At 70.8% G+C, this 12,487-nt stretch overlaps 1 protein-coding gene across 7 annotated transcripts in view; it reads left to right on the plus strand.

Moving 5' to 3' along the window:
• PACS2 (phosphofurin acidic cluster sorting protein 2) overlaps positions 1-10,871 on the plus strand; it is a 34,374-nt gene extending 23,503 nt beyond the window's left edge. For 3 of the 7 annotated variants that reach the window (XM_054567794.1, XM_054567787.1, XM_054567788.1), the window contains exons 9-25: positions 164-321; positions 887-977; positions 1,289-1,363; positions 1,710-1,852; positions 2,214-2,346; positions 2,539-2,643; positions 2,725-2,831; positions 3,044-3,198; positions 3,691-3,801; positions 4,187-4,295; positions 4,914-4,946; positions 7,782-7,824; positions 8,217-8,259; positions 8,474-8,609; positions 9,302-9,528; positions 9,616-9,729; positions 10,240-10,871. In XM_054567794.1, coding sequence (XP_054423769.1) covers positions 164-321; positions 887-977; positions 1,289-1,363; positions 1,710-1,852; positions 2,214-2,346; positions 2,539-2,643; positions 2,725-2,831; positions 3,044-3,198; positions 3,691-3,801; positions 4,187-4,295; positions 4,914-4,946; positions 7,782-7,824; positions 8,217-8,259; positions 8,474-8,609; positions 9,302-9,528; positions 9,616-9,729; positions 10,240-10,358 — 1,902 coding nt within the window. In that variant the 3' untranslated portion in view covers positions 10,359-10,871. Of the gene's footprint in view, positions 1-163; positions 322-886; positions 978-1,288; positions 1,364-1,709; positions 1,853-2,213; positions 2,347-2,538; positions 2,644-2,724; positions 2,832-3,043; positions 3,199-3,690; positions 3,802-4,186; positions 4,296-4,913; positions 4,947-7,781; positions 7,825-8,216; positions 8,260-8,473; positions 8,610-9,301; positions 9,529-9,615; positions 9,730-10,239 lie in introns of those variants that run through there. The other 4 variants (XM_054567791.1, XM_054567792.1, XM_054567789.1 and 1 more) reach the window with 3 other exon arrangements.
• The last annotated feature ends 1,616 nt before the right edge of the window (positions 10,872-12,487 follow it).

The raw sequence follows: 12,487 nt of genomic DNA on the forward strand, positions 1-12,487 counted from the left end.
CTCGCACCCTGGACGGGGCGTTGCGGGCCGAGGCGTGCCGCCCCCTGCGGGGTGTCCGGGGGTCTCCCCGACTTCTGGGACGGCTTAGCGGGAGGAGGTGCCGGAGGGGGCCCTCGTCCGCTCTGTCCCGCAGGCGCCCCTGACGCGTCTGCCCTCGCCACAGGTCCTGGACTCGGAGCAGGACCCTGCGGAGCACGTGCCGGAGGCGGAGGAGGACCTGGACCTCCTGTACGACACGCTGGACATGGAGCACCCCAGCGACAGCGGCCCCGACATGGAGGACGACGACAGCGTCCTCAGCACCCCCAAGCCCAAGCTCAGGTGCGCGGGGGGCGGCTGGGGGCCCCAGCGGGCGCCCCAGGAGGAGGAGCGGAGGGCGGGCGACAGGCCCCCCTCTGGAAGGCCCCTGGGACCCGTGCGCGGTGTGGGGGCTGGGGGCCGGCCGGGCGGGGGGCCGGGGGGGAGCAGGCGCCGCCGGGCGCTGACCCGCCCGCCACACGCGGCGGGTTCACCCTCAGGCTTCCGTGTCCCCACGTGGCTTTGTCACCAGATGCTACAAGTCCCACCGTGGCTTTAGCGTGGACTGTCGTCTTCTAAGTGCCTTTGAGTCTGCGTCCCCCTCCCCCCCAGCCCCTCCGTGCTGCCGGGTCGCGGGGCGCGGCCGCCGCCTGTGCCGCTGGCTTTCCTGGTCACAGGCTGGCCTGGAGCGGAGGAGGGGCCCGGCGGCTGCAGGCCCTGGGATTCCAGGGCTCCCTCGCGCCGCTGCCTGAGGGCGCAGGGCCGGCTGTTGGGGCTGCTCTGCTATGAGACCCCTGCCAGGGGCGGAGGCTTTGCCTCCAGGGTCGGGGAGGGTCCGGGACACCGGCCCCTTCTGTCCCCTGCCCAGGCCGTACTTCGAAGGCCTGTCACACTCCAGCTCGCAGACGGAGATCGGGAGCATCCACAGCGCCCGGAGCCAGAAGGAGCCTCCAAGCCCGGTGAGCGAGCGCTGGGCCTGGGGCGCCACCGTCCCCCGGGGCAGCTGGGCGAGTGGAGGGCCACCCCGACCCTCCGCCGGAGTCCCCTGGGGCCCCGTACGCAGCAACGCTGGGGAAGCCCCAAGCTGACGTGCGCCTGGCTTTGCCACGGGGCCCCCGGCTCCCCTCCCGGCCATGGCCGTTGTGGGGCAGCCCTGAGCCTGCGTCCACGGACGCCCGGCCGGCCTCCCAGGTCCCCCCGCCCCGCCCCGCCCCGCCCGGCCCCGCTCGGCCCCCGCCTCCTGGAGCCTGACACCGCCTCCTTCACACAGGCCGACGCGCCCGAGAGGACCCGGGCCCCGGGCGGCAGGCCGCCGAGCGACAGCGTCTCCGACCCAGGGTCCCACGTAAGCGACGCAGGCCGCGTGCACCCTCGGTTCCCTCCCAGGCCTGCGTAACCCGGGGGCCTGGCCAGGAGGTGGGCTCGACACACAGGCCCTTCCGCTCTCGCCCCCGGTGCCCATGCGCAGAGCCACCGGGAGACCCCAGGACACCCCAGGAACAGTGGGTGGGGGTTCTCGATGGGGGCCCTGGGCCACGGCACAGGTCTGAGAAGGTTTGGTGCTGGACCTACGAGCAGCCAGGTCCCTGTGCCGGGAGCCGGCCACCTCCCGGAGGGAGGCCTGAGCCCCCCCACACCTGGGGGTCCTCCCGCGTCGTGAGCACCTTCCCGACCGTGTCCCCTCCCAGCAGGGCACTCCCGCCCCCGCGGAAGCGCCGGCACCGCCCGCGGACAGCCCGGAGGCAGACACCTCCGCCCTGGACGTGTTCACCGAGAAGCTGCCGCCCAGCGGGCGCATCACCAAGACTGAGTCTCTCGTCATCCCCTCCACCAGGTGACAGGCCGCCTGGGGAGGCCGCCGGCTGGGCAGTGCAGGGCGGGAGGGACCGTCCCGTGGAGCGCGGCGCCTGCCGCAGCCAGGCCTGTGTCCCGATGAGTCTCTTGGGCCACACGCCCTCTCCGGGCCCGCCCGGAGGCACACGCTGGCCGCGACACCCCCACTTGTCACCAGATGCTGGCCGGGGTAACAAGGCTGTGGTGGCTGCCAGTTCCGAGGGCCCCATCGGCCGGTGTCCCCACGCTCTGCCTGCTGCCGCGGGTGCCGGTGCGGGAGGCACGCGCCCTGCTGAGCCCATGGCGAGGCTCCGGGAGCGCCGGGCCGGCACACGTGGGCTAGCCTGTCCTGGTCCCCACAGGTCTGAGGGGAAGCAGGCCGGCCGCCGGGGCCGGAGCACGTCGCTGAAGGAGCGGCAGCCGGCGCGGCCGCAGAACGAGCGGGCCAACAGCCTGGACAACGAGCGCTGCCCAGACACGCGGAGCCAGCTGCAGGTGGGCAGGCGCCCCCTCGGCACCCGAGGGTGGGCCAGCCCGTGGGCTTGGCCCCCCGCTGCCCACGCTGCTCCTGCGGAGCCCGGCGCCCTCTGCTCCAAGTGCAGTGCTGCCTGCATCGGGCGGCTGGGAGGGCCCGGGGGCGGGGCACCGCGCCCCTCCTGCCTGACGCGGAGGGGCCTGTGTCTCCAGATCCCCAGGAAGACCGTGTACGACCAGCTAAACCACATCCTTGTCTCCGACGACCAGCTGCCCGAGAACATCATCCTCGTCAACACCTCCGACTGGCAGGGGCAGGTGGGAGCCGGCGTCGTCCCTGGAGGGGATGCGGGTGCGGGTGGGAGGCGGCCCGAGACCCACCCCCGCCCTTGTCCCCAGTTCCTGTCGGACGTCCTCCAGCGGCACACGCTGCCCGTGGTGTGCACCTGCTCCGCGGCCGACGTCCAGGCCGCCTTCAGCACCATCGTCTCGCGGATACAGAGATAGTGAGTCCCCGCGGGTGCGGCTGCTGCGTGGGCGGGGCCCCTGCACCTGCCTTGTCCGCGGGTCCTGGTGGGGGCGCCCGGCGGAGGAGCGGCCTCGGCGGGGCCGTCCGGGGGCCTAGGCTCAGCCGCTCGGCAGGGCCGTGGTGGCTGGGACGGCGGCCCCGTGGGGACGGCCCCTGAGGCGCTGCCCCTCTGTCCTGCCCGCGGCCCAGCTGCAACTGCAACTCCCAGCCGCCGACGCCCGTGAAGATCGCGGTGGCGGGGGCGCAGCACTACCTCAGCGCCGTGCTGCGGCTGTTCGTGGAGCAGCTGTCCCACAAGACGCCCGACTGGCTGGGCTACATGCGCTTCCTGGTCATCCCCCTGGGTGAGCGCCGCGGCCGTCCAGTCAGGCTGGGTCGGCTTGTTTTGTTCTGTTTTTGAGATATTGTTTGTTTATTTTTAGAGAGGGGAAGGGAGGAAGAAAGGGAGAGAAATGTCACTGTGTGGTTGTGTCTCGTGCGCCCCCTGCTGGGGACCTGGCCCGCAACCCAGGCCTGGGCCCTGCCTGGGAATTGAACTGGCGACCTGTGGCTCGCAGGCCGGCGCTCAGTCTGCTGAGCTGCGCCGGCCAGGCTGGATCGGGTTTCTGTTGCCGGGGGTCGCCACGGACCCTCCAGGCAAACCCACGATGCTGAGTCCTGTTTGTTTTGGGGTTGACACCATTGGTTTTTATACAAACACCTGGACGTGTCAGTCCCTGGAAAGTGCCAAGTCCTGGGGGAGACTGTCCTGGGGGAGACCCTCCCGGCGGCCAAGCGGAGCCACGAGGCGCAGAGCTGGGTCCCAGGCCTCACGCCCGGCGCCGTCCCACCCGCAGGTTCCCACCCCGTGGCCAGGTACCTGGGCTCCGTGGATTACCGCTACCACAACTTCTTCCAGGACCTGGCCTGGCGGGACCTGTTCAACAAGCTGGAGGCCCAGAGTGCCGGTGAGGCCGGGGCGCCCACCCCACCATCCTGCCAGACGGAGGGAGGGTCTGGAGGGAGGGTCTGTCGTCTCCCCAGACCGGGCCCGGTGCCCCACCCCTGCCTGAGGCCCTGGCCACACCCGGGCGCCTGGGGGGGTGGGGTCAACAGACAGGGCCCCGGCAGGACAGACCCCTCTGCCACCGGGAGCCCCGAGCTCGGTGTCCGCGGCCTAGGCTGGCAGAGACAGGGCCCGGGACCCTGGGGGACGCTCTTCAGGAGTTGGGGGGGCCTTGCCACCCCGCCCCCAGGACCTCACGAGGGTGGGGGCCGCCTCTGGGCCTCGGGAGGTGGGCGTGGAGCGGGGCCCAGCGCTGTGCCTCACGGCCCCACGCGGCCTCTGTGCAGTGCAGGACACGCCGGACATCGTGTCGAGAGTCACACAGTACATCGCGGGGGCCAACTGCGCCCACCAGCTCCCCATCGCGGAGGCCATGCTCACCTACAAGCAGAAGAGGTACCTGCAGGGCCCGGCCTGGGTGGGCGAGGGCAGGCACGAGGGCCTCGGCTCCTTGGGGGGCGGCGCCGTGGGCGGGGGCGCAGCAGGACCCCCTGCCGGCCCGACGGGAGGGGGGACAGGCTGGCCGAGCCCCTGCGTTCATGTGTGTGTTGTCGCCTCTGGGGACAAAAGCTGAAAGGGCAGCTGTCGCGGTGCCCAGGCCCCAGCTCTGACCGGCTCTCTCGAACCCGGCCCCCGGCCACACAGCCAGGGTGTCCCCAGCGGGGGGGCCAGGCTCACCCCGCCCCAAGCAGGACGGTGGTCAGCAGCGGGTGCGGGGGGCCTGGCCAGGTGCGGTGGGGCTGGTCAGAGCCCGGGTGACCCAGGAGGCTGAGCAGCCCCTTGGGCGGGGCCTGGCCGGTCCTCTGGGGAATCGAGGGGTCGAGGCCTCCTCGCGGGGAGAGCCAGGCGGGCCGGCCCGGCGGCCAGTCACACGCTGCGCAGCGCCCCTGCGCCGGTGGCCGGGGTGATGAGGGGCCGAGGCCCAGCCAGCTCCCACGGCCCCCCGCCGGCTGAGCCGGGCTCCCGCGTGCGTAGTAACGTGTCTGTTTTCTCTCCCGGTGGCTTTCTGAAAAGGAAAAAGAACTTTCACTTTGACTTTGCCCTCAGGTACCACTGTCCCGGGGTCTGCCCCGTCTGCCCCTGTCTGTCCCCAGCTCCCAGCTGGTCTTTAGGGCTGTTTAGCAGTTTCGCAGGTGGAGGCGCGTCCAGAAGGGCTGGCGCCCAGGCTCACTCTCCCCATCTGCCCGCATCCCGCAGGGCCTGAGGCACAGACCTGACCCTTCTGTGGCCGTCCCATCTGTTCCAGTGCAGAGAGTTGGTTTAAGAAGTGGCCGCGTCCCGCCCCCTGGGTGGAGATGCGCGTCTGAAGCCACATCAGGTGCTGCCCAACTCGGTAGCAGGAGCCTGGGGTCTCGGCTCGAGCCACGGACCGCCCCGCTGCCCTGTGCGGCGTGGCCCCCACACTGGGTGGGCGCAAGCACTGGGCGGTGGTGCTGGCGGCTCGGGACGGGCAGGCCTAACACGGGCCCTCCGTGTGCGGAGCCGCGGCGAATGCAGCCAGCGCCCCCGAGCAGAGGGGTTTCCCAGCGAAGCCTTGCGGCTAGACTGCTGGGGTCCCCAACTTCAGGCCCGTGCTCTTCGCTCCAGGGGCCTCTGCCGCCGAAAGCCAGTCTTATGTCGGGAGCTGGCAGGGTGGGCTCGCACACACGCGGCCCCTCCTGGGGCGTCCTGGGCCGCAGGGCCCTTGGGTCCCTGGGGGCCTCCAGGAGGAGGCTCCCCGCCCCCACACTGTCCTGCTAAACAAGCCTCGGGGCTCGAGAAAGACCAGCTGTGGTGCCCGCTGACCCCCAAGCTGTTTGTCCGTGGCGGTTGCTCCCCGTTGGCCGTGGCGTGAGGGCCCCACCACCTGGGCCTGGCTTCTCTTGCCCCCCCAACATCGGCCAGTCTGGGCAGCAACCCGGGGCCTCGGGGGACCCTGGCCCTCCCCCGTGCCTGCCACCCTGCCGCACGTTCCAGGGGTGACACCAGCGTCCGGGGTGGGGCAGGGCTTCCACATGCCCCAGAGGGAGCCCTGAAGGCCTGCGAGTTGGTCCACCTGAGTCCAGGGCCTGGAGGTCAGCAGGTCGGCCTTTGCTTCCTGGGTCCCCTTCTCTTCACTCAGGAGATGCGAGAGACGGGGGGCAGTGGGCCCTGCCCTCCTGGCCCCTTGCCAGCCGGAGCCCCCAGGAGCACCCACGGGAGGGCCCTGTGTGGCCACCCAGCTGGGGCCTGTGGTCAGGCGCGCCTGCCCTGTGCAGCGGCAGCTCCCAGGCGTGGGGTGCTCCTGCCCTGTCCTGGCCCGGTCCCCGCGGCGTGGGCCCCGGTGGCGGCCGGTGCGAACCCAAGGGTGCAGTGCCCCGAGGACGCCTGTGTCCTCCGAGTCGCGGGCTCGGGCCCCTGGGTCCGGTGGCAGGCTGGTGTCATCCCTGTTTGGCTGGGCCCGAGCAAGGGCTGGCTGGTGTGTGCATGGCCCCGAGGCGCAGCTTGGCTTTGCGAATTCCGGCAGCTTCCGTGTGCCCGTGCGGAGGCGTGTCCCCATCTCGGCCCCTCCAGGCCCTCGTCTGCCTCCCTGCGGGCTGCCCTCGGGGAGGGTCCTGGGGACGGGCTCGCTGGGTGTGGGGGGGGGGCCCGCGGGCTGGAGCCTGCTGGGCGCTGGGCCAGGAGCCCCGGGACCGCCTGCCTGCGCCACCTGCATGTGGACGCGGGCCTGGGCTCCCCCCAGGGGCTTTCCTGTGTGAGGGGGAGGGAGGGGTGTCTTCTCTTCAACTGTTTTCCCTTTGGAGAAGAGGGACGGGCTGGGGACTTGGTCATTTTCAACGGCATGGCCCGAGGCCATAGGTGCTGTCACCTGAGCGCCTGTCCTGAGTGTCCTGCGGAGGCGACGTGGCGGCGCCAGGGTGCAGGCCAGGGTGCCCGGGGGAAGGTGGCTGCTGCCCCCTCACAGAGGAGTCAGGGCGCAGAGCAATCCCTCCTGCGGCCTGTGCTGCCTCAGGGCCGGGCCCGCTTAGCCGGCCTGTGGGCACACTTGGCAGGGAGCCGAGGCCGGGGCAGGGCTCCGGGAGCTGGTGCTCGGAGAGGGCGGCCGACCCGGTACCCGGCGTCACGCTTCAGGCCAGGGCAGGGGCACTGGGGACGCTTCCCTGCCCGAGAGTCACTCTCCGACATCAGGCTCCGAGAACCCAGGTCTTGGCCCAGGATGCCGCCCGCCACGGACACGGGAGGCAGCCCCGCCAGCCCTGAGGTCCCGGGAGAGTCCCAGGGGCCAGGAGGGGGTGCCCCGCGGGCGGCCCATGGGGCCTGGAGCCCGCCTCCTGGGAGCCCCTCGGGCCACAGCCCAGGCGAGGCCGCAGCCTGCTGCAGGGACCGGCCCCGGGACCGCTGCTGCCCACCCCCCTGCAACAGCCCCCACCGGGCCCAGGGCCTCGGCTCCAGGGGGGCCCGGTCCTGCGGGGGGTTGTGCACAGCCAGGCCCAAGCAGACGCCACCGGCCCACAGCCCGTGCCGGGCGCTCGCCCTCTCCTGAGGGCTGCTCTCGGGGGTCCCTGTGTCGGAACACGGTGTGCGTGGCCCGGAACCGAGGCCAAAGGCCCGGGGACCAGGTGCCCACCACAGCCCCAGCTCCGGGTGGTGCCGCCGGCACTGACCCCCTGAGGGAACACCTCACCCCCGGAGCTTCCGCACGGTTGCCTCTGTGCACGGGGGGCTGGGCTGCTCCCGGGGGTCCTGGGACACAGGCCGCACGCCCCGTCGGGCTGGGCTGGACCGGCTGCCCCGTGCTCCGGGGGTCGCGCCGGGATGGCAGCAGGCCCCCGTGGCCGCACCCCTGACCTGGAGCCGTCCTCCGTCCTGGGTGGGCCTGGGGTGCCCCGGACCAGCCGGCGGTGACTGTTCTCTCTCTGGCAGCCCCGACGAGGAGTCCTCGCAGAAGTTCATTCCCTTCGTGGGGGTGAGTAGCTCGGTGGCGGGTGGCGGCCGTGCCTGAAGCGCCCCTGCTCTGCCCCTCTGCCTGCAGAACCTGCCATTGGGCCGGAGTTGTCCCGGTCGGCTTTGGCGTTAAGTTGATATATTCCAGAACCGTCCCCACCCATTTGAGCTGAGGTCTTGCCTTTGAGTCCCCCCATCTTGAAGCTTACCGTCACCTTGTGGCGTCGAGCAGGGAGTGAGGCGACAGGCCAGTCTCGGCACCGTCCCGCATCCGGTGTGTCCGGCTCGGCTCTGCCCCGGGCTCGGCACTGCCCACGGCAGGAAGGGCTGGGCGCCGGCTCCACCCCAGTGGCTCCCACGGGGCCCTGGAGCCCAGGACCCCGCACCCCTGCCAGCGGCGCCTTTGCTTTCTAGGTGGTGAAGGTCGGGATAGTGGAGCCATCCTCGGCCACCTCAGGTAACCCGCGCCCCCCCCCCCCGCCCCGTGGGGCCTGAGGGCCGAGGCGCAGCGGCGCGGGGCCGGGGGGGCGCCCTCACCCGGGCAGCACCTGCGCCTCTGGGCCCAGCACCCCGCCCAGTGAGCCGTCCTCGGGGCCACGCGCGCTGCCCGCCGGCGGACCACCCGCAGCTGCTGCGGGGGTCTCAGAGCTTCCCCCTTGCCCTTCCCAAAGGAGACTCGGACGACGCGGCCCCCTCCGGCCCCAGTGTGCTCTCGTCCACCCCGCCGTCCGTGTCTCCCGCCGCCAAGGAAGCCTCGCCCACTCCCCCCTCCTCCCCGTCCGTGAGTGGGGGCCTGTCCTCCCCCAGGTAAACGCAGGCCGCTGCACCCCACCCCCAGGGGTGGCTGTCCCCCTGACTTCTGTCCACCGTCCCCCTCCCCCCAACACAACGGGGCCCAGGTTAGAGAAAAAACTGGCAGAGCTCATGGTCGCTGCCCCCGACCCCCGACCCCCGACGTCAGGAAGCTGAGGGTCTGGTCTGGTGGGAGGTGGGTCAGAGCGGCCGGAGCTGCGAGGACGTGGGCTCGCTCGGACAGGGATGACCCACCACGGTGCAGGGGGCAGGTCCTGGGCCCGCTCAGGCAACGACGGTGTCACTAGGGACAGGAGCCACACACACAGGGTGCTCTGTCCCCAGGTGGGGTTCTGGGGACCATGGTGCCGGCGGAAGGCGTCAGAGACGGCGCATGGGGGTCAGCAGCAGGCGAGCTTTGTGCGGGGTGTGGAGGGTCCCTGCGCTGCACGGGCCACGAGGTCACAGCTGCCCGGGCTCTGCGGGGCTGCACCTGCGACGAGGCAGCTTGACCTTGGCCCTCCAGACTCAAGGGCCGCTTGGGACAGCCCGGCTTGTCCGCTCGGCCAGGGCAGGGCTGTCCCAGGAGACCAGGGCGGTCCCACGTTGGGCCACTGGGCAGCGGTGGCCGCCTTCCCGCCTGCACCCGCCCTGGAGGGCACGGTCACCGCCCGAGGACGACAGAGAGCCTCCCTCTGCTTCCCCAGCCAGGGCGTCGGCGCCGAGCTGATGGGGCTGCAGGTTGATTACTGGACGGCGGCCCCGCCCGCAGACAGGAAGAGAGAAGCGGAGAAGAAGGACCTGCCCAGCGCCAAAAACACGCTCAAGTGCACCTTCCGGTCCCTGCAGGTCAGCAGGCTGCCCAGCAGTGGCGAGGCTGCAGCCACGCCCACCATGTCCATGACAGTGGTCACCAAGGAGAAGAACAAGAAGGGTGAGCGGGGGGCCGCCAGCAGGGGTCCCAGCCCCTCCCCCAGGCCCTGAAGGAGCAACAGGACAGCACAGCCCCTTCTCTTCCTAGTGATGTTTTTGCCCAAGAAGACCAAGGACAAGGACGTGGAGTCCAAGAGCCAGTGCATCGAGGGCATCAGCCGCCTCATCTGCACCGCCAAGCACCAGCAGAACATGCTGCGGGGTGAGCGTGGCCGTCGGGCCCTGGGCCGGGCCCCGATGGTTCTGTCTGTGAGACGTGGAGGCAGACCCGTGAAGCTGGGCAGCCTCCTAACGTCAGCACAGGGAAACGCGCACGGGCCGGGCTTTGAACACGCTTCTGCGAGGCCCCTTTAAAAGCTGGAGTCTGAGTCCCAGAAACGGAGCTCGGAGCCGATGGCCTTGGGGGCGGAGGGCCCCTGCCTCCCTGCCTTGATTTTCCCAGTGGAGGGTGTTTCCCCTCCATCTTGCAGACCCCTGCTGGGGCCCCGTGGGGAGGGCCAGCAGCACTCATAGTCAGGGAGAGGTGGCCTCAGCCGGTGGCTCCGAGGGCCGGCAGCAGAGAGAGCTGGCCAGCGGGTCTCTCTTGTCCCCGGGAGCCTGGAGTCCCTGGGGGTGTCAGGCCCCCCCAGCGTGTCCTGGGCCGGGCCCAGGGAGGGACCGGTGTGCCCCTCTGGCCACCGGGCGGGCGGATCAGACGGCCTTGTCCCCGCAGTCCTCATCGACGGCGTGGAGTGGAACGACGTGAAGTTCTTCCAGCTGGCAGCCCAGTGGTCCTCCCACGTCAAGCACTTCCCCATCTGCATCTTTGGACACTCCAAGTCCGCCTTCTAGCCCTGCCCGCCACCCTGCCAGGCCCAAGTCCTGGAGGGCCCAGCTGCTTTTCTGTTAACATTTCAGTTTACTGCAGAGACTGAAAATACAGAGCGAAACCGTCTTAAGCGCGAACTGCTCACAACCCAGAAGCTAACAGTGGCCCCCCTGGGAGCCCTAACTGCTCCGCTTCTTAACCAGACGCTGTGGGGCGGGGGGCGGGTGACCAGGCAGGCCGTGCTGAGCTGCAGCGTCACAGGAAGCATGTGCCGGCCTCGGACCCTCGCCTCCCCCAGCAAGAAGGACGCGCGCCTTTGAGACCTGCCCTTCCTGGAAGCCAGGACTCTTCTGCCCCAGGGAGCTGGCTCCAGTGGGCGGAGCTCCTGCTGGCTGCGTCCTGAGCAAAACACACAGGCCGGTCAGCCCGGCCCGGGGCCCCAGCCGCCAACCAGCCAAGTGACCCCAGCACCACTCACTCGTGGTTCTTAATAAACTCCAGCCTGGGGCAGTGGAGGTTTTACAGTATCAGATATTTTTAATGCTTTTAAATACATGTTACAATGTAGCTGCCAAGCAAGTTCTTGCTCTTCTAAAGCCCCAGCTGTCAGGGGCTCGGCAAAGCCAGCCAGCACCTCCCAGGACCTGTCCCTGGGGCTGTTCTGGAGACACCCCTGTGCTTCGGGGAGCTGTCCCTGCCCCAGACTCGGCGAGCACAGGGCCTCCTCCCACCTCAGCCCTGGCACCACCTGCCGGCTGCAGGGTCTGTGCTCCCCGGCAGCACTATGGTGGCCAGTGACTGCCCAGGCCGGGGGGTGTCCCAGGCGGCCACACAGGGGACTGGGCGCTGTGGGGCCCATGGATGCAGCTTGGGGCAGCACGCAGGGGCCGGGTCGCCCCTCTAGGCCAAGTTCCTCAGAGGTAGGTTGGGTTTGGGTCGCTCCTGGACGGCAGCCCCGCCCTCTGCCTCCCACGCAGCAGGACAGGGGAGTTCTGCCCTGAGCCAGGGTGCCCCAGCCCTGTGCCGCCACACCCCAGGTCTCCACAGGAAGAGTCCACCAGCCTCCGCCCCTGGGTAGCTGAGGCCCTGGGACTCGGTTCCTGCGGCTGAGAGGCGCCCAGGCAGGGAACTGCCAATGCAGGACCGGCTGCAGGCCGTCCCTGTCTTCAAGGACCTGCTTCCCTGACATCCAGCCGCACAGGGGGGTCCCACCCTTGGGGGGTGGGGACTGCCCGCCTTACCTCCTCCTCTGGGGAGCCGCATGGGGCCGGAGGGTTCATGGCCAAGGGCCCTGAGGCTCGGTGGACAGGATGTGGGCGTGACCTTGGGTGCAGCCTGTGCCTCGGGAGCCTGCAGGCAGGACACTGGGCAGAAGCCTCGCCCGCTGCCCCCTCCCCACCAGGGATGGTGCCTCCTCGCTAAGAGACACCGCTTCCTACCACGTGCCTGAGGCCGGACCCTGGCTTGGGGCCCTGCCTGCCCAGGGGAGAACCTGGGGTGAGGGTGTGGACCCCAGCCCAGGCTCAGGCAGCCTGTGCGGCCCCCGGGCCGGCAGGGAGCCTGGAGACCTTGCGCCTTCCACCCGTCCCCCCCACTGGCCTTGGTCGCTGTCCCTCAAGTAAACTGTGCAGCGGTCGCGCTCTGCGGGCAGGAGGTGCAGGCCAAGCGCCCTTGACTCTCGCCCCGCCCCCACGAGCCGTCCCGCCCACTTCCGCGGCTGCGTCCTCGCGTGCGTGATGGGGGCGCCCGGCCCCGGGGCCTGCAGAGCCCGGCGGCCCAGTCCTGCAACTGAGGGCCCCTGGGCCTGGGCGGTCAAGCGGACGCCCGGCCGCACGACCCGAGAGACCGGCGCTGCTCTGCCGGATACGTCGATTTCCGCGTTGGCTCGGCGGGGTGGTCACGTTTCCCCTGCGCACCCCGTGGCGCTGTTCTGAGGATACACGTGAAAGCACTTTGTCCCTCAGAGGAAGGGCGCGCAGGAGCCAAAGCCGCCTGGCAGGGACGTGGCGGCGGGCAGTGTGGGAGCGAGGGATGTGGACCCCGCACAGCGGCCCCTCAGCAGGGGTTCGCAGCCCGTGGGGCGACCCAAGGCAGCCGGCGCTCGGCCGAACCCGCCGGCCGCCAGAGGCAAGGCCAGGCCCACACATTCCTG

The sequence above is a fragment of the Pteronotus mesoamericanus genome, unplaced genomic scaffold (genome assembly GCF_021234165.1).
Source record: "Pteronotus mesoamericanus isolate MK-2021 breed Mesoamerican mustached bat unplaced genomic scaffold, CSHL_Meso_final contig_192, whole genome shotgun sequence".
Lineage (NCBI taxonomy): Eukaryota > Metazoa > Chordata > Mammalia > Chiroptera > Mormoopidae > Pteronotus > Pteronotus mesoamericanus.